The 27,946-nt window shown below is 42.1% G+C and overlaps 1 protein-coding gene and 1 long non-coding RNA gene across 11 annotated transcripts in view; one reads left to right on the top strand and one right to left on the bottom strand.

The window, feature by feature from the left end:
- LOC103092175 (zinc finger protein OZF-like) overlaps positions 1-27,946 on the bottom strand; it is a 75,229-nt gene that overhangs the window by 42,438 nt on the left and 4,845 nt on the right. For 2 of the 10 annotated variants that reach the window (XM_056820335.1, XM_056820334.1), the window contains exons 3-6: positions 24,094-24,280; positions 23,590-23,716; positions 20,355-20,450; positions 16,271-19,512 (exon numbers count right to left, since the gene is read on the bottom strand). In XM_056820335.1, the coding sequence (XP_056676313.1) occupies positions 18,179-19,512; positions 20,355-20,450; positions 23,590-23,716; positions 24,094-24,129 (1,593 nt within the window). In that variant the 5' untranslated portion in view covers positions 24,130-24,280 and the 3' untranslated portion in view covers positions 16,271-18,178. Of the gene's footprint in view, positions 1-1,760; positions 1,883-2,459; positions 2,967-16,270; positions 19,513-20,354; positions 20,451-23,589; positions 23,717-24,093; positions 24,281-27,946 lie in introns of those variants that run through there. The other 8 variants (XM_056820331.1, XM_056820336.1, XM_056820338.1 and 5 more) reach the window with 7 other exon arrangements.
- On the top strand, positions 2,557-5,187 carry LOC103092056 (uncharacterized). Its single transcript, XR_466075.3, has 2 exons — positions 2,557-2,695; positions 4,599-5,187. It is a non-coding gene; the product is annotated as an uncharacterized LOC103092056 (long non-coding RNA).

The raw sequence follows: 27,946 nt of genomic DNA, 5'->3' as shown, positions 1-27,946 counted from the left end.
TTGGAGTGGAGACCCTTAGACTGTTTCTCCATTTTGGTCACGTGAGTGATAGGGACTGATCTCTTTTCTTTGCCTCGGCTATCCAAGGCCTTGGGCCTTTGGCCCAGCCTAAGCAGAATGGGTATTTAAGCCCTATTCCCTTCTCTCCCCTTTCTCTTTCTCTCTTTCTCTCTTCTCTCTCTCTCTCATACTTTTCTTCCTACTGTTTGTAATTAAAAACTCCATAAAAGGTTGACTGCTGACTTGAATTTTCATTTAGGAATTACATAGCTGAATTCCTTGGCGACCTTAAATTAATATATATCAGTCTTTTAAAGTGATTTCCATATAACAGTAGCAGTCCCCAGTATTTCCTGATTGGCAAAAGGAATTCTGTTCCCGAATCCATCCAGTTCAAGCTGCCAGAAGTGACTAAAATGGCCCCCAAACACAGGCATGAACAGACCTCATCAGCTCATCATTGAATACCACATCAGAGTTTCCTAGCACTGACATGGCGCCTAATAATCCAGCAATCTCAGGCCTTTGTCAGCTCTGTCGGGAGTATCCTGCTATTTGGATTGGGGGGAGGGGGGCATTTGTCTGTATACAATGGAGAAGGTTCTTTTAGAAAGGAATTCCACAAAACAATATTAATGTATAATAAACGTGAGGAGAGCCGTGATACTGCCAATAACAGAAAATGGACAGCTTAAGAAATGTATTCAGGGGAGCAGCTGGGTAGCTCAGTGGATTGAGAGTCAGGCCTAGAGATGGGAGGTCCTAGGTTCAAATCTGGCCTCAGACACTTCCCAGCTGTGTGACCCTGGGCAAGTCACTTGACCCCCATTGCCTAGCCCTTACCACTCTTCTGCCTTGGAGCCAATACACAGTATTGACTCCAAGACGGAAAGTGAGGGTTTAACAAAAAAAGAAAGAAAGAAATGTATTCAATTAGGAATGTCCTGGGTTCCAGAGCCTGTGGGGTGTGTTATTGATAAATGGGGCCCTGAAGCCATTTCCAATTCTTGAAAGTTTCAAAAAAATTAAAAAGTATGAATAAGACTCTACAAAACCCTGGAGCATTAGCCAAAGGAAACTCAATCAGTATATCCAGCCATGAATCAAAACACGCCATTAACAGGAGAAGGTGGATTTGAACTTGATAGGCCTGCCCCTCCCCCACTTCTTACTGTCTAATAAGGCCCAAAGGCCTGGCAAAGCCTAACCCCTGCCTGACCCAGGAAGCAGCCCCATGGCGTGTCCTCTGGCCTGGAGGCAGGAGCCTGGCTGGAGCCCTTCTCAGCAGCCCTTCCAGCCCTGCCCGCCACGCCCAGCCCTTTCCTTGGGCTCAAAACGCTCCTTTTCCCAGCTGTGTCTCATCTGATCTCCCTCAAACTCCTTTGGAAGCCCCCCTGGCAGGCCTGACTGACCCGCCCAAGCCCGGGGCCTGGAGGGCAGGAGCAGAGCCTGTCCCTGGGCCATCCCTGGAGCTGGGGGACCCCCCGGCCACCCCGCTGAGGGAGGGAGTCACACGGGGGGGGGGGGGTGTGGGGGGGAGAGAATGGCAGCGCCTGGGCCTGACTGGTGGCACTTGGGCGGCTCATCCGGGCAGGGACTACCAAGGCTGGGAAACCCCAGAACACAGCGGATGGGGGGCAGCCAGGGCTGACTCAGGAACTTCTGAGCACAAGCAGTGACGGCGCCCCTGGAGGCCTGGCAGGGACCCAGCTCTGAGTTCTGCTGGATCCCAGCCTGGCCCGAGGAGGGGCTGCACTCACCTGGGAGGGGGGCCTCACGGTCCTGGGGGCCATTCCTCTGGCTGCGGGCTCTCTGCGGGGCCACCCTGGGGTTCTTCAGGGGGTGGCAGCCCCGAGGTGGGGGAGACTTCCTCTGAGGGCGCCTGGGGGGAAGGAGAGAGAGGGAGGGTCAGAGGGGCTCCCAGGCCCTTCCCTGGGCTCAGGGCACTCTCCCCGACAGGGGGGCACAGGGAGCCTCAGGCTGGGAAGGGTCCTGAACTGGCCAGGCAGAAGCCTCCCCTCCCCCTCTGCTGCCATCTTTGGCTTCATTCCATTCAGAAACTGCACTGGGTGGATGGAGGGAGGGGGGAGGGGAGACGGGCACCAGGTGGGGGAGGGGGAGAGCGAGCTGGCATTTCTTCAGAGCCCGACATCAAGGCTCCTCCCAGAGGGCACAAGAACCGCCCCCTGACTGAGCTCACGTGCGCTGCGCTCCCCTGGACGGTTCTGACCAGGTTGTCCTTTTTACCGAAGGGCCCGGACTAGCCCGGACCAGCTGCCTCCGGAGTCCGGGGCTGGCGGCCCCTTCTCTCTCCTCTGGGGGAGGGCAAAGCCCCGCCACGGATCCAGGTCCAGGCTGAGCGGCCCCGGTCGGCCCCCGCACTTCCGTGTTTGTCCCTTTTCTGGGGGCCTCTAAAGTGAGAGACAGACAGGGAGACAGCCCCTCCCCCAACCACTTACAGGGGCTGCCCCGGGCTCCGGCCCCGCCTCTCTTGTCCCACAGGCACAAGTTCAGAGACCCGGAACCGGTGAACTGGGGTCTTCCCGCCTCCCAGGAGTTCCGGAGCAGAAAGTCTCAGCAGCCAAAGAAGGGAGTCGGGGCTGCGCCTGCGCACTGCGGCCGCATTCCACCTCCCCTTACCAGGAAAGATCCCCAAACCACAACTGTGAGCGGTCCAGGAGCAGAGAGTGCCCAGGTGAGATTCCCAGAATGCCTCGGGGTGACACAAGGGGATGTGCCAAGAGTTGTAGGACGTCATAACCCAGGCATTTTGGGAAATGAAGCGTTCTACGTGGGGAGTATAGTGAAGTCTTGACAGAGGCATTCTAGGAAATGGAATCTTGCTTGGGCCTCTGGGTTTAGAGTCTTGGTGGGGGAGGGTTTTTAAAGGAATTGTTCCCCACCTTGGGGAGCTGCAGCCTTCTCTCCCCTCCCCCACTCCCCTTCCCCTCCATGCCCAGCTGCTGTTTCATAGGCCAGAAGCCTGGCACACAGCAGGCGCCTAATAATGTGTCTATAGATTGACTGATCAATCCATGGAACTCTCTCCCCAGGGCCTGGGGATCTGGCTCTTGGATACCCCCTTCTTTTTTTTCTTTTACTTAGTTAAAATTTTATTTATTACATATTTTGGTAGTGATGATCTTTAAAACCATATTATTTATGACATATGCATCTATTTCTCCCTATAAATTTATTAATATTGAAAAAACTCACATTAAGTTTTACTGTTATTTCTTGTATACTTTAAAATTATAGTATTTTAAAATAGTTGGGATTTTAAAGTTAAGCCAATATAATACACAAGAATTTTTTAATGGTAATAGTATGGATAGTATGGTTGTTCGTGGTTATATCAGAGGCTTATGTTTTGATTTTAACAAATTTTTAAAGGTATTTCAACATTTATAGCACTATGAGTAACAGTAGCATAAATGTCAATAAAGATTAATATAGATTACGTTAAGTCACTTACCATGCAGAATCATTTAGAAATAATAATAAACATTTAGAAATGTTTGCTTTTTCCAATTCCCTAGTGATTAAGCAATATATAAATGGTAGGAAGTCACATAGCTATAATTTTAAATGTTCTCAAAATACTCTGATATGTTTTACAACTCAAAAAGTAAAAAAAAAAATATAATTCAAAACATATACAATGATTCTAACTAAAACCCAATACTTCAGAATCTTGGAAGGGTTACACCATTTGATAGACACATATAGATGTTTTTTCTCCTAATTGACTCTGGAAATTTACTTCTTAAATTGTATTCTCATAATTTCAAACACAAGATTACTTAAATAGACAGTATTAGTCCTTTAAAACAAAGAACATTCTGGAAATAAATTAGTGGCAGTTCATAATACTAAATCCATTACTGTATAAGAATTCCACTCCAGTGTACCATATCTTCTGAGTGTGTGTGTTCATGAGTCTGACCCCTCCCCCCATTCTCAAAATTTAGAAACTTTCAGCTTTTCTTTTTTTTTAAAGAAGCAGTGCAAAATTTTTCTGGGTATGTTAATATAATACAGAGAACATAAAGGATAAAGTCTAAGTGGCATGTTAACATCTGTGTACTGGTTTCATTCTAGGTATAAGTAAGCCTGTTATTCACTTCAGTTAGGTATATTATTTACCTTTCTTTAGTATAGAAATCAAAGCCATTAACCTAAATTTGAGGTATTCCCACAATACATATCCAAGCTGATGCAAACATCTTTCTCATACTAACAATTAATTTAAAAATGGTGTTAGCAAAACTCAGCAGCCCAGCTTTTCTCAGATCTTCATGTGCTAACATTGTGGAGTTCTTCTGTAGTTACAGAAATCCTCTCTCGGTCGGCTGTCCACAACAGCTATGATAAACTCGGTATTAGTATAGTAAGTGTTCCATGAAGAACGAAGATTCTTGGCCACCGATATCCCACATTAGGAAACGGGTATTATTAACTACAATTTCTTCAACGTTACTTCCTATAGTAGGGGATGTATGTACAACTTCATTCATAGAAAATTGGTCAAGAATGGTGGTTTTCCCTGATTTATCCAGACCAACAATGATAACTTTGTGCTCCTGGTGATTTAACAGTCTCCATATCCTGGTGAAGAAGATTCCCATCCTCAAAGCAGAAGCCCCCGCCCTGGCCACCCAGGCTGCCTCCCCTCTCCCGGATCAGTACCCAACGGCTAAGGGGAAGGAGGGAGAAAAGGAAGAAGACAAACCAGAGTCCCCATGGCCTCGGCGGCTACTGCTCTTGCCACCGACCCACTCTACTGGAGCCAGAGGGAGGCAGAAGCTCAGGCTGCAGCACTGCACATGACAACAGGTGGATCCCCCCTTTTGACAGAGAAGGAAACTGAGGCAGAGGGCAGCAGCTGACAGCCCAGGCCCCCCTCTCAAGTTCCCCTCCTCCAGGGATCTCTTAACATCCTGCCACTCCTTCTGCTTTGAGGGGATCCCAGGTGCTCCCCAAACGAGGGGTCAACCCCATCCCCACTAATGGCACATTGGGCAAGTGTAAGGTAAGGCCTGCTGGCCCTGGTCAGAGGACATGTTTCACTGTCCACACTGAGCTCACTTTCCCTACAAACACTGTCTGTAACTTCACTTTGGGACCACTGAGGTACATTTATTGGTCCATTGATTAATAAATAAATCTTGGCTCCATTTCACTGAACTTCTGGTGTCTGGATTCCCTTTGTGAAGTGCTCCACATCACAAAGAAGCTGGGCAGCTTGGTCCTTACCTCCTGCAGCCCATTGGACAGGGGAGGAAACTGAGGCAAGCAGGCTAAAGTGACTTGTCCAGGGTCCTGAAGAGGGAGATCTCAGGCCTCCCTGACTCCAGGCCCTGAACTCTAGCAGGCACTGAGGGGCTAAAGGCCTTGGAAGGGCTTCTCTCCCTTGATGATTCTTCCTTTGCTGGCCACAGGCCCCAGGGCTGCTGCTCTACTTCCTCTCGCTGCCTCTGGGGCTCAGGAGGAGAGAATACACAGGCCTGGGTTGGGCATGGCCTGCCCTCCCCAGGTGGGGGTGTTGGGGGCCCCCCAGGCCCTTCCCTGGACTCCAGACTCTCCTTCTTCCAGGCTTTAAGCTTGTCCAGGCTCAGCTGGGAGGCAGCCCTAAAGGGAGGCCCAGAGGGGGAGGCCACCTGGGAGGTGGCTGGGCCTGCCCTCAGGAGAGGCAGCATGGGGGGTCCAGCACCTTTTCGGGGGCCCTCCTAGGCCTGCCAGCCCCCAGAAGGAGCTCTTTCCTACAGGTACCCCCAGGCCCGGCCCCCAGAAGCCTGGCTTCTGCCCTCCCCCAGCAGGAAGGCCTTTTCCCCTGGGGTCTCCTCTCAGGCCTTCAGACTCCCCATTCCAGGCCAGGACTCCCAGGGCAGGGGGCCGCCCCCAGCAGGGGCTTCCTGGCCTCCCCTCTTCCTCCCTGTCCCTCCCCAGCACAAGCCCTGCCTTCTCCCAACTCTCCCCTGCCATGAGGCCAAAACCTGAAGCTAGGTCTATTTTTAGATCTAATATAAAAGGGTGCTAAGTACATATGAAGGTCAAATTAATCATTAAAAGTCAAGCAATTTACAAAGGGCAAGCTTAGCAAAGAGGTGTGAAGTACTCAGAAGATATAATCTACCCAGAGAAGGTGAGAACTAAAAACTAAGAATGGGCTGTCCTAGGAAAAGCATCTACTGTGATTGGTAGATGTGAAAATTTAGGGGAGGTGACACAAGAGAAAATTTTCTTTAAAAGGAAGGAGCTTGAGGCCTCTGAACTTAGTTCAGCTCTGAGAGCTTAACTGAAGAGTCTCTCTGAACACTGGAGTTTTGCTTGGAATGACCTTATGGTGAGTGATTAAAGACTGACGTAGTTTCTCTCTTAAAGAAAAAGGCCTAGGACTTCCGGTCAAGATGGCGGCTTAGAGAAAGCTAAAGTTCAGATCTCCGGAAAACCCTTCCTGACCGACCTCAAACTATAAGCTCCTAAGGCGCCAAAATTCAAAACGATCAACAGCACAGACCCTGGGAATCCTCCTCCTGGACCTGGACCTGGATCAAAAGGTACGGCCCCCCTCAAAAGCCAGAACCCGAGATCACTCGGACCTAAGGGGTAGGAGTGCAGAGTCCAAAGCTCCGGGAAGCCGCGGCCCCACCCCGCTCAGAGAGCAGGGTCGTCTGAAAGACCAGCAACCCTCAGGGCGGGCAAGACAGCCTCATGGGCTGGATCCTTCTATCTGAGTCCCAGTGAAAGTCACTGCCCTCGGAACTCCCGGAAGCCGTGGCCCATCCCCCCACAGAGAGCAGGGTCCTCTGAAACAACAGCAACCCTCAGGGCCAACAAAACAGCCTCACGGCCAGCCATTCTGAAGGCAACTTCCGGAAAGCAACCCGACCCCTGCAGGGAAGCTGATAGAGCCGGGGGAGAGTGTGGCCCCCTGGTCCGACCCTTCCATTCCAGTTCCAGTGAAAGTCATTGCCAGAAGGCATACTCAATTTAACCCAGGGAAAGCTCATAGAACCGACAATCTGCCCAGGACTAAAGCCTCTGAACACCAGACAGAGATAAGAAAAGCTAATCCTCCCCATTCAGAGATGGCAAACTCCACAGAAGCCCCAAAATCCCAAGAAAAATAAGAAGAAAGGGGCGACTTTGGACACATTCTATGGAGCCAAAATACAAAATACAGAGGAGATAGATGACGATATACAAGAAAATGCTCCGAAACCTTCCAAAGGAAATGGAAACTCTCCACAAACCCATGAAGAATTTGAATCAGAAATGACCAAGAAGATGGAAGCCTTCTGGGAGGAAAAGTGGGAAATAATGCAAAAGAAATTCACGCATCTACAAAACCGGTGTGATGAAACTGAAAAGGAAAACCAGGCTTTAAAGGCCAGAATCAGGCAGCTAGAAGACAACGATCGTGTAAAAGGGCAAGAATTAATAAAGCAAAGCCAAAATACCAAGAAATTAGAAGAGAACATAAAATATCTCACCGACAAGGTGACAGATCTGGAAAATAGAGGGAGAAGAGATAATTTAAGAATAATTGGACTTCCAGAAAAGCCAGAAATAAACACCAAACTCAACATGGTGATACAAGATATAATCAAAGAAAATTGCCCAGAGATTCTAGAACAAGGGGGCAATACAGCCACTAACAGAGCTCACAGAACACCTTCTACACTAAACCCCCAAAAGACAACTCCCAGGAATGTAATTGCCAAATTCCAAAGCTATCAAACAAAAGAAAAAAATCCTACAGGAAGCCAGAAAAAGACAATTTAGATATAAAGGAATGCCAATCAGGGTCACACAAGACCTTGCAAGTTCTACTCTGAACAATCGTAAGGCATGGAACATGATCTTCAGAAAGGCAAGAGAGCTGGGTCTTCAACCAAGAATCAGCTACCCAGCAAAACTGACTATATACTTCCAAGGGAAAGTATGGGCATTCAACAAAATAGAAGACTTCCAACTTTTTGCAAAGAAAAGAACAGAGCTCTGTGGAAAGTTTGATACCGAAAAACAAAGAGCAAGGAATACCTGAAAAGGTAAATATTAAGGAAAGGGGAAAAATGTTATCTTCTTCTTTTACTCAAACTCTCTTCTATAAGGACAACATTTATATCAATCTATGTATACTAACATGTGGAGAAAATGTAATGTATAAATAGGGGGTAAAGAAAGACCAAATAGAATAATCTTTCTCACACAAAGATTCACATGGGAAGGGGAGGGGAAGAAAACTCCTATAAGAAGGAGAGGAAGAGAGGGTTTTTTACTTAAACCTTAATCTCAGGGAAATCAACTCTGAGAGGGAAAAACATCCAGATCCATTAGGATCTTGAATTCTATCTTACGCAACAAGGGTAGGGAGAAGGGAAAACCAAGGGGGGGAGGGGGAGAGGGAAAACAAAAAGGGAGGGAAAGAGAGGGGGAGGGGGAGGGAAGAAAAAGGGAGGGACTAAAAAGGGAAACATCAAGGGAGGGGACAAGGGGGACTGATTCAAAGTAAATCACTGGACTAAAAGGTAGAGCCGAAGAAGAAATGGTTAGAATTAGAGAAGGCTATCAAAATGCCAGGGAGCCCACAAATGACAATCATAACTTTGAACGTGAATGGGATGAACTCACCCATAAAACATAGACGAATAGCAGAATGGATTAGAATCCAAAACCCTACCATATGTTGTCTTCAAGAAACACACATGAGGTGGGTTGACACCCACAAGGTCAGAATTAAAGGATGGAGTAAGACCTTCTGGGCCTCAACTGACAGAAAGAAGGCAGGAGTGGTAATCATGATATATGATAAAGCCAATGCAAAAATAGACCTGATCAAAAGGGATAGGGAAGGTAATTATATTTTGTTAAAAGGGACTTTAGACAATGAGGAAATATCACTAATCAACATGTATGCACCAAATAATATAGCACCCAAATTTCTAATGGAGGAACTAGGAGAATTGAAGGAAGAAATAGACAGTAAAACCATATTAGTGGGAGACTTAAACCAACCATTATCAAATTTAGATAAATCAAATCAAAAAATAAATAAGAAAGAGGTAAAAGAAGGGAATGAAATCTTAGAAAAATTAGAATTAATAGACATATGGAGAAAAATAAATAGGGATAATAAGAAATACACCTTCTCAGCACCACATGGCACATTCACAAAATTGACCATACATTAGGTCACAGAAACATAGCACATAAATGCAGAAAAGCAGAAATAATGAATGCAGCCTTCTCAGATCACAAGGCAATAAAAATAATGATTAGTAATGGTACATGGAAAACCAAATCTAAAACCAATTGGAAATTAAACAATATGATACTCCAAAACCGTTTAGTTAAAGAAGAAATCATAGAAACAATAATTTCATCGAGGAAAATGACAATGGCGAGACATCCTTCCAAACCTTTTGGGATGCAGCCAAAGCAGTAATCAGAGGTAAATTCATATCCCTGAATGCCTATATTAACAAACTAGGGAGAGCAGAGATCAATCAATTGGAAATGCAAATGAAAAAACTCGAAAGCGATCAAATTAAAACCCCCCAGCAGAAAACCAAACTAGAAATCCTAAAAATTAAGGGAGAAATTAATAAAATCGAAAGTGATAGAACTATTGATTTAATAAATAAGACAAGAAGCTGGTACTTTGAAAAAAACAAACAAAATAGACAAAGTATTGGTCAACCTAATTAAAAAAAGGAAGGAAGAAAAGCAAATTAACAGCATTAAAGATGAAAAGGGGGACAGCACCTCCGATGAAGAGGAAATTAAGGCAATCATTAGAAATTACTTTGCCCAATTATATGGCAATAAATACACCAATTTAGGTGATATGGATGAATATATACAAAAATACAAACTGCCTAGACTAACAGAAGAGGAAATCGAATTCTTAAATAATCCCATATCAGAAAATGAAATCCACCAAGCCATCAAAGAACTTCCTAAGAAAAAATCCCCAGGGCCTGATGGATTCACCAGTGAATTCTATCAAACATTCAGAGAACAGTTAATCCCAGTACTATACAAACTATTTGACATAATAAGCAAAGAGGGAGTTCTACCAAACTCCTTTTACGACACAAACATGGTACTGATTCCAAAACCAGGCAGGTCAAAAACAAAGAACGAAAACTATAGACCAATCTCCCTAATGAATATAGATGCAAAAATCTTAAATAGGATACTAGCAAAAAGACTCCAGCAAGTGATCAGAAGGGTCATCCACCATGATCAAGTAGGATTTATACCAGGGATGCAGGGCTGGTTCAACATCAGGAAAACCATCCACATAATTGACCACATCAACAAGCAAACCAGCAAGAACCACATGATTATCTCAATAGACGCAGAAAAAGCATTTGATAAAATACAACACCCATTCCTATTAAAAACACTAGAAAGCATAGGAATAGAAGGGTCATTCCTAAAAATAATAAACAGTATATATCTAAAACCATCAGCTAATATCATCTGCAATGGTGATAAACTAGATGCATTCCCAATAAGATCAGGAGTGAAACAAGGATGCCCATTATCACCTCTACTATTTGACATTGTACTAGAAACACTAGCAGTAGCAATTAGAGAAGAAAAAGAAATTGAAGGCATCAAAATAGGCAAGGAGGAGACCAAGTTATCACTCTTTGCAGATGACATAATGGTCTACTTAAAGAATCCTAGAGATTCAACCAAAAAGCTAATTGAAATAATCAACAACTTTAGCAAAGTTGCAGGATACAAAATAAACCCACATAAGTCATCAGCATTTCTATATATTTCCAACACAGCTCAGCAGCAAGAATTAGAAAGAGAAATCCCATTCAAAATCACCTGAGACAAAATAAAATACTTAGGAATCTATCTCCTGAGACAAACACAGGAACTATATGAAAACAACTACAAAACACTCTCCACACAACTAAAACTAGAATTGAGCAATTGGGAAAACATTAACTGCTCATGGATAGGATGAGCCAATATAATAAAAATGACCATCCTACCCAAACTTATTTATCTATTTAGTGCCATACCCATTGAACTCCCAAAATACTTCTTCACTGATTTAGAAAAAAAACATAACAAAGTTCATTTGGAAGAACAAAAGATCAAGGATATCCAGGGAAATAATGAAAAAAAAACACATATGATGGGGGCCTTGCAGTCCCTGACATTAAACTATATTACAAAGCAGCAGTCATCAAAACAATTTGGTACTGGCTAAGAAACAGAAAGGAAGATCAGTGGAATAGACTGGGGGAAAGAGACCTCAGCAAGACAGTATATGATAAACCCAAAGATCCCAGCTTTTGGGACAAAAATACACTATTCGATAAAAACTGCTGGGAAAATTGGAAGACAGTGTGGGAGAGACTAGGAATAGATCAACACCTCACACCCTACACCAAGATAAATTCAAAATGGGTGAGTGACTTAAACATAAAGAAGGAAACCATAAGTAAATTGGGTAAACACAGAATAGTATACATGTCAGACCTTTGGGAGGGGAAAGGCTTTAAAACCAAGCAAGACATAGAAAGAATCACAAAATGTAAAATAAATAATTTTGACTACATCAAACTAAAAAGCTTTTGTACAAACAAAACCAATGTAACTAAAATCAGAAGGGAAACAACAAATTGGGAAAAAATCTTCATAGAAACCTCTGACAAAGGTTTAATTACTCATATTTATAAAGAGCTAAATCAATTGTACAAAAAATCAAGCCATTCTCCAATTGATAAATGGGCAAGGGACATGGATAGGCAGTTCTCAGATAAAGAAATCAAAACTATTAATAAGCACATGAAAAAGTGTTCTAAATCTCTTATAATCAGAGAGATGCAAATTAAAACAACTCTGAGGTATCACCTCACACCTAGCAGATTGGCTAATATAACAGCAAAGGAAAGTAATGAATGCTGGAGGGGATGTGGCAAAGTAGGGACATTAATTCATTGCTGGTGTTGTGAACTGATCCAACCATTCTGGAGGGCAATTTGGAACTATGCCCAAAGGGCGACAAAAGAATATCTACCCTTTGATCCAGCCATAGCACTGCTGGGTCTGTACCCCAAAGAGATAATGGACAAAAAGACTTGTACAAAAATATTCATAGCTGCGCTCTTTGTGGTGGCCAAAAACTGGAAAACGAGGGGATGCCCATCAATTGGGGAATGGCTGAGCAAATTGTGGTATATGTTGGTGATGGAATACTATTGTGCTAAAAGGAATAATAAAGTGGAGGAGTTCCATGGAGACTGGAACAACCTCCAGGAAGTGAGGCAGAGCGAGAGGAGCAGAACCAGGAGAACATTGTACACAGAGACTAATAAACTGTGGTATAATCGAACGTAATGGACTTCTCCATTAGTGGCGGTGTAATGTCCCTGAACAATCTGCAGGGATCTAGGAGAAAAAAACACTATTCATAAGCAAAGGATAAACTATGGGAGTGGAAACACCGAGGAAAAGCAACTGCCTGAATACAGCGGTTGAGGGGACATGACAGAGGAGAGACTCTAAATGAACACTCTAATGCAAATATTATCAACATGGCAATGGGTTCAAATCAAGAAAACATGCAATGCCCAGTGGATTTGCACATCGGCTATGGGGGGTGGGGGGATAGGGGGGAGGAAAAGAAAATGATCTATGTCTTTAGTGAATAATGCTTGGAAATGATCAAATAAAATATAACTTTAAAAAGTAAAAAAGAAAGAAATTTTAAAAAAAAGAAAAGAAAAAGGCCTAGGCCAAATTGGCCTAAGCCCTAGCCCTTTCCTACTATTTCCTCTTACTTTGTCTCTCTCCCTTTCCTTAATTCCTTCATTTGTATTAATTAAAATCTCTATAAAACCCAGCTGACTTGGATAGTTCATATTTGGGAATTTTTCCCATGGCGACCACTTATTTTGATTTAACTCAAGACACTAAAAATTATCTTTACAGTTTTGGCAATTCAAAGTCTTGAACCCCACATTTTCGCAGTCACACTGTCTAACCATTAAACTGGCACAATCAATAAACGGAGACTTCAGACCCAAAAGCCATGTCAAGATATTTCAGTATAACAACAGGAAGCCCCTGAGGCCATGTGTACACCCACATTGGCCCCACTTCTCAATCCAGCAGATCCATCCCAGCTCCTGCCATCCCCTACTCTTTCCTGAATATCAGTTTGAATGAAAAAGGAGGCCACTACAGTGTCTGTGTTTCCACTACTGTCTTTCCTAGGACATGTGTGCTCCAAGGAGGAATCCTCACACCAAAGCCAGCATTTCCACAGGACTGAAGGCTCACACAGCATCTTACATTCTCTCACGGAATCCTCCCCCAATCCTGAGAGGCAGCTGCTCTTAACACTCCATTGTAGACAGGGAAGACCAGAGAGAAGCAGTTAAATGACTGGCCCAGGGCCACTGAGATGGTCATGGTGAAGCCCTTAGCATGGTACCTGGAAACCAGGAAGCCTTCTCTAAATGTTTGCTCAGCTTGGAGATGGAGTCCACAACCCCCTCCTTGGTCTGGAAGAGGAGTGATCCTTTCTGAAGGTGGGGGAGTGGAAGGAGGACCTGCCTGGGGAGGAGGGACAGTGCAGAGGGAGGGGGAGCAGCTCCCTGAGGATTAGGGGGCAAAGTGGGCCTGGGGATCCATTCAGAGGAGCTCCAGGGTAGGGGAGAGAGTGGGACACATGGCAGGGGGTGAGGGGAGAAAGGGCAAGGACAGGGAGTCTGGTGAGGGGACCATGAGGAGGTGGGAAAAGCAAAGGTATCAGGGAGAGGGCCAGCAGGTCACCCCAAACCCTCCCCAACTCTGGCTCAGCCCCTGACCTCAGGCTGCTGGTCACTGCCTTGGAGTCTGGTCCTTCCTGGTCCTGAGCAGCCCTCCCTGGCTTGGTGCTCTGTCCACACCCTCCTTTTAGAACCCAACTTCATTTTGCCTCTCTTCTCCCCCCATGTCAAGCAGCATTTTTGTATCCCTTATTCCACAGGAAAGGAAATCATCATAGTCAGCATTCCTAGGGCCCTCAGGGATTGTCACTAGCACCTTGCTGGGTAGATGCTCCATTTTACAGATGAGGAAAGTGAGGCAGAGATAAAGTGACTTCTCCAGGGTCGCACAGCCACCAAGTGTCTCAGGGGCTATTCCACCTCAGATGTTATTGATTGTATCTGTTTCCCTTCAAGGAGTTTGAAAGGTTATTAAATTAGATGAGTTTGACCCATGTGTGGGCCCTAGAAGGACCATCCTGCCCACCCCAAATGGGGCAATAAGGGGCAGAGATAGGATTTGAACCAGGGAGTGAGGAGGCCCAGCCCAGTGGGCTTGCTTCCTGTTGTACCATGCTGGTTTCCAAACATATAACACACATGTACCACTGGATGTGTGTGGGTTAGGACTCTGGCAATCGCCTGTGGTCTCAGAGTTTCACCTGGAAGGGATGCTGAATGTCACTTGGCCTGACTCCAGTGTTTCACAGAAGAACATGTTGAGGACCTAGTAGAGACAGACACATATCATAGGCAGAATCTGAACCCAGGTTCTCTGAAAGAATTCCTCATGGAAAACAGCAGAGAGGGGAATGCATGGCCTTCTTCTCCCTTGCAATCACTACACAGAATTGATTCTACAATGGAAGGTAAGGGTGTTGGAAACAAAACAAACACAAATAAACCAAGATGTTAGGTCAAATTACCTCAGTTTGCCAAGTTTTTAGTTTAACAAAAATGGGATAATTCATGATATTGGGAAATATTTTGGGACCAGTTCACCATAGAAAGGACCATGTTCCTCTCCCCTTCTATTAACAAAGCATGAGGCAATTCTGTAATGTCTGCCCAACTTGTTATATGTGCTAAATATGCTTTCAAACTTCTTTATCACCACCATAGTTGCCTCAGTAAAAGCAAGAGTTTTCTCAATGAATCTCTCAATATTTATGGAGAAAAAGATATAGAACATCAAATATTGACTAATTGCCTTGTCTATCACAAGTGGGAATGGGGGTGGGGGGGAAGGACTGTATTGGACTTCTTTGTGGTTCCTGGTGCTTGACTTGTTGTTTGGGTGGAGACACAATGTGAGGGTGTGGTGGGGGAAGCAGGAGAGGTAGTGAGAAAGCTCCAGGGGTAGGACAAGGTGGACCAAGGCGGGAGAGGGAGAAGGCTGAGGAGGGAGAGGACGGGGTGTGTGTGACATGAACAGGGGGAGAAGAGGAAGAGGCTGGATGAAAAGAGAGGGAGGTAGAAGGGGAGGCTAGGCAGTGGGTAGGGAAAAGCTGGGCAAGGTAAGAGAGAAGGTCGGCAGGGCAAAGCAAAGGCCAGGCACAGCAAGAGCAAGCATGGGTAGGACAAGTTAGCTGGTGAAGGGAGATAGAGATGGTATCAAAGGTGGGCAGGGAGGTTAGACTTGAATGTTAGGAGTTGGTTCCGGAGTCAGGATGGCCTAGATCAAGACAAGGAGTAGCCTCATGGCAGGTGAGCTGGGAAAAAGAAGGGGCGGTGGGAAGGGGGGGGGGTCAGTTTTTCTCAGGTTTAACCAAGAGGTTAGTGCTAGTGCTCGGCTTATTTGAACCATCAAGGTGATATGTCCAGAGCCATGAGCTGGAATATTCTATGGAATCCTTGCTGCCACTGGCTGGTTTCAATTCTTTTAGAATTTTAAAGTCAAAAGAGCCAAAGTGAGACAAGGTAAAAAACTTCAATGTACAGGCTTCGCACAACCTCTTTATCTCCTTCCTTGACATCCAGTACTTCGTAAGAAATGTTGGTTCATCCAAATAACTTAGTTATTTATACAATGGTGAATCTTGGGGAACTCAACTTCTTCAGAGTCATAACAGGATTACTTGATTATCTGGTAAACTAATATTTTTATTCTTCAAACTTAGAAAAATCCCCATTCTTCCTGATATACTTGGGGCTCCTGCTATGGATACTCCTAATGCAAAAAAGAAAACCCCAATTTGATGGGGGAGAAGGGGGAGTTTCAAGTTATGGCCCCTGCAGCAGGTATGTGGTACTGTAAGATTTAAAAGAGTGGGAGCCATAAACTGTAATAATTAAAATAGTTGAGGCCTTAAACTGTAGTGAGTTAAAATAGTGGAAGACTTAAATTGTAAATATAAGAGTGGATGTAAATTGTGACCGCAGAAAATATGGTTCACTACAGTGTCTTGTTTTTAAATCAATATATAAGGTGGTCGCCAGGGAAATATTCTCAATTATTCAAATATACCCAAGTCAGCTGGGTTTTATAGAGATTTTAATTAATTAATACAATGAGGAATTTAAGAAAGAGAGAAAAAGAGGGAATAATGAGAAAGGGATAAGCCAGCCCTGGCCAGTCCTGGCTAACCCAGGCCTAAGCTCTTTGAGAAAAGATCAGTCAGTCCTTAATCACTCACCACAAGATCTGTCCAAGCAAGGATTCTAATGACACCAGGCAGACATCATCTCAGCTGCCTTCACCAGCTCCATCCTCTATCTGAAATGTCCCCGGGAGAGTCTTGAGAGAGACCCTTCAAGGCAGCCTTTCCCAGCTGACTGTGTCCAGAGAGAGCTTTTCATCTCCTTTTAAAGGGCATTTTCTCCTTTGTCACCTCCCCTAAATTCTTACATCTACCAATCACAGTAGACATTTTTCAAAGGACAGACCATTCTTAGTTCACAACTAAGAAGGTGTGAACTTTTGAGTAATTCACACCAGGAAAGCTCTGAGTAAGTTTCTCAGCTCTTTGTTTCTTGTAAGTTCACAAGTTACCTGACCTTTATAGGTACTTAGCACCCCTCTGTATTAGTTCTAAAAATAGGCATGGCTTAAGTATGGGTTTAAGTACTTTTCATTGTTCAGAAAAGAGTTTAAAACTTTATCTTCCCCTAGGGCAGACTTAAGTAGGTGAGTTCTCACATTCCTGATCTAAGTAGAGTTCACTGCCCAAATGGGGAATGGTCTTAATCGAATCTTATGAAGTAGGATCTGGGAATTTCTAAGGTTCACAGTACTGAGCCTAGGACCCAACAGTGAGCTGTACAAAATCAAATAAAGAAAGCAAGATTATTTCCAATATTTTAATAAAAATTGTAAATACAACTTCCTTTAAGTTTATTTAAAAAGGCAACAGAGCTGGACTTTGGTGTTAAAAAAAACAATTCCAGGCAATAAGTTTTAAAATTATGGACTACTGAATTGGTACACCAAATTATTTTTGTGTATTTATCATTTTACTTTATTTTATTGATTTTGTTTACCTTAATTTTTCTTTAGTTTTATAAATTTTCATTTTCTTTCATTATGTTTAATTTTTTTTACTTGATTTAATTGACTGCGTTTTAACTGTTGGCCAGTAGGTGGCAGTGCAGTGGTTTGTGGGATCATAAGCAAGGGAGCAGGGTCTCCCTGGAATCAGGGCAATGCTGGGAAGAAAAGCCCATGCTGGGGATGCCAGGTTGGCAGCCAAGCAGTGGCCTCATGGCTGCCCTTTGTGTCTTGGGGCCTCAGAAAAGAGGTAAAAAGAGGAGAAAGAAATACAAATTACTGTCTAGGTTGCTATATTTTCCCTGCTATTCTGTCGCTGTCATTAGAGCCCCATAACCATGCTCACATATAAGTCCAGCAAGCAACAAAACCAAAAAGAGAAGAAAGGGAAATCTGCCCTTCCCTCAGTTTCTCAAACTTTTTCCCCTACCACTAACACATCAAGTCTCAGGAAGCAACTATGGCTTCCTGTTTTGCCTGGGCCTCCCAGGGAGGCACTCCAGGGGTCAGTGCAAGGGACATCCACCCTGACCCATGCCTCCTGATTTCTTGACATTATGGCTTTATGGCTGCCTTTTTCTTCCTGCCATTTTATCCTCGTGACCTGATCCACTCTATGATTTCCTTTACGCAATTGGAATTTATAATTGGAACCACTTAATCCGAAACAATTTTTTAAAAGGAGAGGTTTTGGCCACATTAGAAAAGAATGAATTAAAGATTTATATGTATGTGTATATAAAAGGATACTGGGGAACGGGGATTTCTCTACTCTTCATAAAGAGATATTGGTATCTCCCTTATAAAGGGCACTGACATTTCACTAAATTTCTATAGGAAGTTGCCAATCAAAGGTTACTAATACTAAGTAATGGATGCTGGAGAATTAAGCTTAATTTTATCCCATGTAATAAGGTTCATCTCCAGTGTGGATTGTCTGATGTGCAGCAAGATAGTCCCTCTTTGTGAAAGCCTTTCCACATTGCTTACATTTATAAGGTTTCTCTCCAGTGTGGATTCTCTGATGTGCAGCAAGATGACCCCTCTGTGTGAAAGTCTTTCCACATTGTTTACATTCATAAGGTTTCTCTCCAGTGTGGATTCTCTGATGTGTAGCAAGAGAGCCCCTCTGAGAAAAAGCCTTTCCACACTGTTTACATTCATAGGGTTTCTCTCCAGTGTGGATTCTCTGATGTTCAGAAAGAAAGCCCCACCTTGTGAAAGCCTTTCCACAGTGTTTACATTCATACGGTTTCTCTCCAGTGTGTATTCTCTGATGTTTACCAAGAGAACCCCTCTGTGTGAAAGCCTTTCCACAATGTTTACATTCATAAGGTGTCTCTCCAGTGTGAATTCTTTGATGTACAGCAAGATGGCCCCTCTCTGTGAAAGCCTTTCCACACCGTTTACATTCATAAGGTTTCTCTCCAGTGTGGATTCTCTGATGTGCAGCAAGATCTCCACTCGTTGTAAAAGCCTTTCCACAGTGTTTACATTTATAAGGTTTCTCTCCTGTGTGGATTCTCTGATGTGCAGCAAGATTGGCCCTTATTGTGAAAGCTTTTCCACAGTGTTTACATTCATAAGGTTTCTCTCCAGTGTGGATTCTCTGATGTACAGTAAGATTGCTTCTCTGTGTGAAAGCCTTTCCACACTGTTTACATTCATAAGGTTTCTCTCTAGTGTAGATGCTATGATGCTTAGCAAGAGATGCTCTCTCTGTAAAAACATTTCCATATTGTTTACAGTCATAAGGTATCTCTCTAGTGTAGATTCTTTGATGTGTAGCAAGCTCAGAGTTCTGATTGAAAGGTCTCCCACCATTATCACTCACAGAATCCATATTTACAGGTTTACTTTTTGGATGTCTAATGAGGTCTGAACTCCAGCCAAAGGACATTTGTCCCACTTTACCTTCATACATGGGTTTCTCAGATGATTGAACAAGTCCTACTTCTTCAGAAAAACATTGCTGATATTCGCTATCCAGATCACAGTTATTCCCTGAGGTCAATTTCATATCCTGAGATAGGACTGAATTTTGGCTGAATTTCTCTGCACTTTCACCAAATTCACAGTCACTTTTTGGATTTTTCTTTGCCTTGACAGTAGAGTCACAGATTTCTCTCAAAATGAAGTCACGGGGACCCTCATTCATGCATCTTTGGGAGCCAGATCCTTCCATAAAACGGTTCAACTTTGTAGACATTTCCTTCACTTCAAAATCTTCCACTGAATTAAAGAAATAATGTTATAAACACAGAAGGAAGGAGGACGGACACATAGACATGCACACATGCACACACACACACACACACAGAAGTACTTTCCTCTTAAGGCAGAAACTAAACTGGTTTTTATTCTACTTCCCCAGGCAAAAAGAAGTTTTCAAACTGAAATAAGTAGCACCAGTATTTTGTGTAGATCATTTGATCATACGTGAACGATGGATGTGTTTAGAAAGATTTTCACCTACAATGACAATGAAACCTGACAATAGACATGTGACACAGACCAGCCCAATATTCTCATCATATTTGCAATTCATATCATCAATAAAGAATGGAGGAATGACCTAACCAACTTTCTTGCAACTAGACTAACTCAAACCCTGTGCCAGAGCATACTTTGTCTGAAGTATTAGGCAGCCTTTCTCCATTGCCCTTTCTATCTTTTCTAAAAAGTCATTTGTCCATTAGTCTTGTACTATCACATAGTCATTCTTGGGAAATTTTGTACACTAAACAGAAAAACAACTTTACTCTTTTTAACACCCATGTAGTAATTCTCAAAGTGTAATCTATATGGGTGTGTGTGTTTCTGTGTTTTCTTTTCTCTACAGATATAAAGATTGTATGCCATTAAGTGCAGACATACTAAATATTTATCTTACTTTACAATCTAACATAAATTATGTCTATGCCTCATACTGAGTTTAACATCCATTTCTCAGGGAATGAAGAGCATGATTTAGCATTGGTCTGCTAGACCCCAAGACTAGCATTCCCTTCACCACAACAGATAAAAGCCTTTTGCGATAATAGCCCTGATACGGCTGCTTTCAACTCATTCACCTTGAAAGAAGCTCCTTGGGTCTTTTTGCTCTACAAGACATAGTGCTTTTCCTTGCTGAAAACAGGAGATAAAATTTTCTCCAGGAACTGGAAGCCCTGGACATGAGAAAGAAGGAAGTGATCAGGAGAGAAAAATAAAAAAATATGGTCCTCTTAAAGGAAAGGCTAAGGCCTATAGAATGGTTTCTGTTGTGTTCAAGGTTGAGACATTTGCAGGATGGCAGAGATCATGGAAACCATTTGCAATTAGGAAATTTCATCTTTTTTTAACCTCTTGTAAAAGGAGAGGCATAATCCAAAACCTCCATTATCTAGAAATTAAAGGCAGCTGGTAGTGAAGGCAAGAGAGATCAGAACCTGGAGTCATAAAAGCAAATTTAATCCAGCCTCAAAGAGATGGTAAGTGCATGACGCTGATGAAATCATTTCACCTGAGTTTGCCTCAACTATAAATTAAAGACAATAAGACTATCAAACTTACAAGTATGTTGTAAAATAAATGATAATTATGAAATCATATACCCAGTAGAAGACAAAGAGGAGGTATTTTGAAATGTTTATTCCTTTCCTTTCCATTCCTATCATCTTGCCTGGGATTTGAGGAAAGAATGAAGGAGGAATAAGAATAAACTTGAGAAACTAGGCAGAATGAGGGGCTATGAGCTATAGTTTTATACTTTTTTTAAAATTTTATTCCCATATGTTATGGAAATAAGAATACTCTTATCTTACTCTCTCTATGTCTATTTGTGTATGTCAAATAGTTTTCTTACAAAAAACATCTCATTGGATTACTATTTTTAATCTACTCTGCTATCTACTTCCATTTTATGGGGGAGTTGATTTCATTAACAATTGCAGTTATCATTACCATCTCTGTATTTCCTTTCATCTTGTTTTCTTCTTTTGATCCTACACTTTCTCCTTTCACTGTCTGTCCACATGGTTCCCCTTCAATCACTTCCCCCATTTCCCCTCCCTTATTTTATTACCCTCCCTATCATCACACTTATTACTCTCCTCCAACTTATCTATAGGGCTTCTTAATCACTTCTATTCCACTTCCTTTATATTATTCCCCTCCCTCCACCACCTTTCTTATTTTCCTTCTGTAGCTCTAGAGAGTAAGATAAGATTATATACCCCAATGAGTCTGTCTGTTATTCCCATTGAGAATGTTTTACTGATTGCCTGTCCGCACCTCCATCATCCCCTTAACTGTAGTTTTTCTTCCCATGACTCTTTGATATACTTTACCTGAAATTATTTCTCTCTTCTTGTTTCTCTCAGTGCTATCCTTTTTTTTTTAGCCCTCAATTTTTTATTTGCAAATCTTCCTGAACACTTTAGTACCACATCCTCTATGTATACATTTGCTAACTACTAGGATAAGGAGAGCAATTTTAAGAGTTACAAATAAACATTCTCTTAAAGGTCAGTTTTTCCTTCCTGCTCCCCTCACCTGTCATTCTGGTTTTCTGACACTTTCATTTCTTCTAAGATGATACCATGGTCTGTGGACTAGGCACCCCGAAAGCTGCTGATTTAGTCACATCTAGAACCTGCTGAGGGAGGGCCTGAAGGGCTCAGAGAACTGGAACTTATTTTGCACTGGGGCTATAGCCTTTACACAGGCTTGAACTGGCCAAGTGATTTTGCGGCCTCACTACAGCCTGGTGACAGGAGTTTCTATTCCAAGGGCTGGAGGTAGGAGGCACTAACAATATAGACTTAAGAAAGTTCATAGAGTCTAGATGTTGGCTTGTGCCCAGGTTCAGAACTTAGAGCAGTAGTTGGGGGATGGATTATCTGCACTCCTCTGAGAAGGTCCCTGAGTTGTTGGACCCTTAGGTAAAGGAATACAGTACATTGAATAAGCTTTAGTGACCTAGGTATAAATCTAGGATAGCTTGCCCTAGAAACTCTAGCTTTGTGTATGTGATCCCTGAGACCCTAATAGAAGAGATGCTATCTTCAGTTTGTGTTCATGTATCTTATGGATATCCTTAATTATCTTTTGCCACATAAACATTGCTTGTAGTAACCATGTGGATGAGTATGTTTTGGGTAACCACTCCTTATGACCGGCTGCTAAATATAGTAACAACTCAGTTTCCTATAAGCATTATTCCCTCCCTCAATAAAGCTGCTGTTCATGTCATGAGATACTATCTGTGTCAATGGTCCTTTTGATTCAGCTGCCCTTCTTATGATCCCCGCCACCTCCCTACCCCAACTAGGACTTGTCAGAACACTTGTAGGGCCCTAGCTATCAGGAAGGTGTTGCTGGCCAACCCCCTATTCATATCAGTCCTCTATGTGCAGTTTTACTTCCAGTTCCCTCCTCGTCCTTCAAAATATACCCTTTCAGTCTAATTATCAAGTTGTTTTCCTCAGGAAAGCCTCCTCACTCTTACCCATGTTCATTCTGTGACTGGCCATTTAAAAAGCACATTTAAAGGTTGCTTTGATATTCTGAGGACAGGTTCAGCTTTGGCTTCTGCTATGCAAAATTCTTGGCATCACCTCTCCCATTAATACTTAATATTATTATTAAGAAGATCCTTTCTAAAGACCAGACCCAGTCCAAAGGAGAAGGGGTTGCTTTGGCAGGTAGAGGGTTACCTTCAATGCCCATCTTAAAAGAAAAGATGCTTGGGTATAAGTAGAACATTTGTCCACAAATTTCAGGTCTAATTAGGGGCTGGACTAGATGACTTCTGAGATTAGCTTCAGGAATATAAATCTGTAACACTGATTTATGTTTTCACCTGAAGCTATCAAAATCAGAGGAAAAACAATTTTAAGCATAAGAAGGGAATGTCTCATCTTCCCATCACATAATTCAAAGATTTTTTTTTTTTAATGAAAAGCTACCACAAGGAGACCCCTGGGCAGAAATCAGCACTTATGCTTTTTAAATCACTGACAAAGGCTCAAAATCCTGTACATGTGGCTCAGAATAAAGACATTCTCTCTCTTATTTTTTAACCCCTTACCTTCCATCTTGGAAAAAATACTGTGTATCGTTTCCAAGGCAGAAGAGTGATAAGGGCTAGGCAATGAGGTTAAGTGACTTGCCCAGGTTCATACAAATGGGAAGTGTCTGAGGCCAGATTTGAACCTAGGACCTCCCATCTCTAGGCCTGGCTCTCAATCCACTGAGCTACCCAAGTGCCCCCCAAGACATTCTCTTAATGGTAGATTCAGAGTTAACACAGGAAATGGTTCTTACCCACAGAGAGTAGATTCTGCACATTCTCCAGCATGACCTCCAGGTACAGCTCTTTCTGAGAATGGTCCAATAGGTACCACTCTTCCTGGGTGAAGTCCACAGCCACATCCTTGAATGTTATTGATCCCTGTGGGTTTTGAAAAAAAGATTGTATGCTGGAACTACATTCTCCAGCATGCTGTTCACCTCCCAGGGTTTCCTCCACCCTACTTCCTGGCATGGGATTGGTCTAGAAATGGACCAATCACCTGCTAGAAAGGGACCTTTCAATCAGACCTGGAGCCAGATCAGGGGAACTGAGCAAAGTGGAGGAGAGTAGGAGCTAATTTTTTTTTCTCTAAATAAAGACATTTTGTCTTTATCTTTTCTGCTTTCTTTTCTTTATTTTGCACTTCCTATACCCCTAAACCAGCAAGTCACAGGATTTAGAGCTCATCTAGTACAACCCTCATTTACTGACTAGAGGAAACTGAAATATACAAGGAATTTACCCAAACTCCTAACCTTGAAGATTGTCAGAGCCAGCAGCACTGCAGTCATTCAGAGCCCAGAGGAATACTGACAGAAGCATTCTGTGTCTGAAGTGAGAATCATGTTGTGAAGAGTAAAACCTGGAGAAGTGTGTTACTCTAAAATGCTTTTCCCTGTGGAATCAGGGAGATGGGAAATGCTCTGCTCTCTGAGTGAGATTCTGTGGAGGAGATAGAGAGAAGGTGATCTGAAATTCCTTCTCATCACAAGTGTCAGAGTTGATCTGGTAAGAATATTTTTTGAAGAGTTTCTGAGAAATGTATAATTGAAAATCTGTTACCCTAAAAATCAAGCACATATCCTGAGAGCCCACTGACTTCCTGTCATTACATACTTCCTATAGACAGAGGATAAAGGGAATGTGCATTGGGGTTCTTCCTGCTCTTTTGGCATAATGAAGAATCAGTAGTGATGGTGGTAAGTTGTGAATTTTGAAAAGTGGTTAACCAGCCATGGGCACATGGCTTTTATTTTGTATCCCCTTTATTCCTTAATCTCTAATGATCATTTTAATAAATCCCTTAAAAATATAATATTTTTATTATTTGAGATTTTATTTTAATTTTTATAGTTGGCGACCAGAAGGGATGAGAAAAACTCTCAATTTTTAAGATACCCTATATAATTTTTTTAAGCCATATTTCTCCTGCCAAGCTTTTTAGCCCACTCCACCCACCCACTCATCCTCACAAAGCCACTTCTCCTGATTCTGCTTGCTACTGCTGCTAAATTCCAGAGGCTTGCTTCTACTCTTGCTCCTGCTCCTGCTGTCTACCCTTGCCTCCTAGATTGTCCCAGCCATCCACTCCTGACCTTCTTGACCCAGATTGCTCACCAGGCCCTGGACTCAGTCCCTCCCACCCCCCAATCCTCCTCCAGATCTCCAGCTCTGCTCCTAATTCAGCCTCCCCTTTTGCTGATCCTGCTGATTGCTGCTGCCAAGAAACTAGGAGTCCTTGGAACCCCTCCTCAGCTTCCAGCTTTAGGAGTGCACTGATCCTTTCACTTACCTTGCCTGAGATTCAGGAGAGAAATTAATCTTCCTGCAACTCTTTGCCATTTGGGTCTGCCCAGTTTGGGATTCCTCAAACCCATGTTCTCCCTCACTTTGGAGAATCTCAGAGCACTAACAAAAGGAATCTCAAGGATAGAAAAAGGAACATTAAAGAGACGGGAGTTTAAAATTTTAAGCCTTTTCAGACTCCATTTTTAAAAAAATTAGTCTCTGTATTTTATTGTATTTCACTAATTTTTTGTCTTGGATTTTGTTGTTTTAAGTTCATGTATTAATGTATTCAATAGTATTCTGTTACACTGAATCATTTTAATCTACTGTTTAAACTACTGTTATATTCTGTTACCTTTCCCCTATAAATATCCTGAACAAATATTGAATAAGCCGTATAAAAACAGCTTTTTTCTATTTTCGCTTTGTAAATTGTCACATAGAGGATGGATGGACTTCATCAAAACTGCTTACAATTGTATAACAACCTTTGGAAAATTTAATGAGCTAAATATCTCAAATTGATTTTAAGGGATCTTCAAACATGAATTTTAAGATTTTTTTTTTTTTGCAACTGTGATCATTTTGCCTCTTAAGTTATTTGTAACAAGAGGTAAGGCCAATTTTAGTAGCTGAAGTGAAGTACAACTATAATCCCCACCTTCAGAGGGGACATAACAGTCTCATACCAAAGGAGCTGGGAAGTTGATCCCAGGGCATGGTCTCCCTGGATGGCTCTCAAAATAGGGGCAACTCTCATTTGTAACTCCTCAGCTCACTTTACCCTTTAACCAGAATGATTTCTAGATTCATGGTGACATTCTTAGACCCAACATAAACAGAATAAAGGTTTTGGTTTTTCTAGACCCCTCTGCCACATTGATTGGGCCCTGATTCAAGGTCCTGTTATGGTTTTCTTTTTCTTTTACTTAGAATTTTTACACATAAGAATTTGACAGTCTATATTTCATCCAGAAGCTATCTTTTCTCTTTTATTTGGATTTTTTAATATATTTCTTATTTCTCTTGCCAATTGATTCATACATCTCATAACTCAACCAGGAATCCCTAAGTGATGCCTGTTTTTCAATCATCCTCTTCAGAGGGGTATGTATAATTATTGCTATTTTAAATTGGAAAATTTAAATTATTTTAGAAAATAATTTTAGGTTAAGAAACATGCTATCTTTCTGAATCCAGAAATTGAACTGTTTGGAGAAGGCATCATGAAGATACCTCCACATACAGCACGCTAGAGCAGAAGATCCAGAGTGAACATTGGGATGTGGTGAATTGAACTGTGTGGGGTTGAATGCATCTGTTTTGTATGTATACTCTTATACCAAAGCGGTCTGCCTCCTAACTGGCTTTTTGTCAATGCACCTAGCAATTATTGATTTTGTTCTCTTTTCCTCTTATCCTCAAATTATTGTAATTTCAAAGTTGGCACACTGAAGAGACTAGTCTTCCACAGGTCTCAGGGGGAACTGTATAATTGAAAATCTGTTACTTTAAAAAAGAACTATATATCCCAATCCCACTAACTTTCCGTCATTACATACTTCCTGTAGACAGAGGATAAAGGGAGTGGGCATCGAGGCTCTTCCTGTTCTTTTTGCATGATGCAGAATCAGTGATGATGGTGGTAAGGTAGGAATTTTGAAATGTGGCTAACCAGCCATTAGTAGGTGGTTTTTATTTTGTGTCCTCTTTATTCCTTGACTTCTAATGATCATTTTAATAAATCCCTTAAAAATATAATACTTTTATTATTTGAGACTTAATTTTAACTTTTAAAGAATGTATTGTGTATGTACTGTGTATTCTAGGGGTAAAATATTAACAGTGATCAATAAGGAGAAAACAAAGAAAAAGGAATTCCCTACTTAATTTCCTAAAAGGCTGAAATACTCTTATCTAGATGAAAACATAAAGAAGATTCCATAGTTTATATGGGATCAGAGTGATTCTAGCTAAGTGAAGAAGACGACTCACTTGCTATATTGAGAGTTTGTTGAACCACTGGGTACAATGTGCCACAGCCAAAATATTGTCTTTATTTAATGATAAATGCCATTTATTACTGGAATATATTCAGAGTATATTTATATTTAGTTACACAGAAAGAAGAATAAGTATGATGAGGAAAAGAAGGGATGTTCCATATTTAAAAAATGTAATAGTTTGGCGATTGAGCTAATTCAAAGGAAAGATACTGACTGTAATTGGAATTAAAATTCTCCAGAAGCACAATTTCTTCATTTTAAATAATTTATTAATTAACTGGTCATTTAATGTGGTAAGCTAACACTCTACAAAATTTAAAAGGAAGAAAAACAGGTAGAGAGAGGTAATATAATAAAAATGACAATCCTAAGAAAATTAATTATTGCCATACCTAACAAACTACCAAAAAACTTTCTTTAAAAAAATAAGAGAAAATTATAACAAACTTTATCTGGAAGAACAAAAGATAAAAGTATCAAGGGAAGTAATAAAAAAATGTAAACGATGGTGGCTTAGCAGTACCAGATCTTTAACTGTATTATAAAGCAGTAATCATCAAAACAATATGGTACTGGCTAAGAGGTAGAAAGGTGGATCAATGAAATATACTAGGGGTGAATGACTTGCAAGGAAAAAATTGGTAATTCTGTCCTCTAGCACAGGTCGATTGTCTTTCTCTCTTTCTCTTCTCTTTATATATTTTATACTCTTCTATTTCACCCATTCCTGACCCATTCCCTATTTTTCAGCCTGGAATTCCCCTGGGACATGCAGGGGAGAAACAGTCAGAGGAAAGGCTGAGTTTTCAAACAT

This window comes from Monodelphis domestica, chromosome 3 (genome assembly GCF_027887165.1).
Source record: "Monodelphis domestica isolate mMonDom1 chromosome 3, mMonDom1.pri, whole genome shotgun sequence".
Taxonomy (NCBI): domain Eukaryota; kingdom Metazoa; phylum Chordata; class Mammalia; order Didelphimorphia; family Didelphidae; genus Monodelphis; species Monodelphis domestica.
Note: the sequence above shows the minus strand (reverse complement) of the source record. Positions and strands in the feature narration are given on the sequence as shown.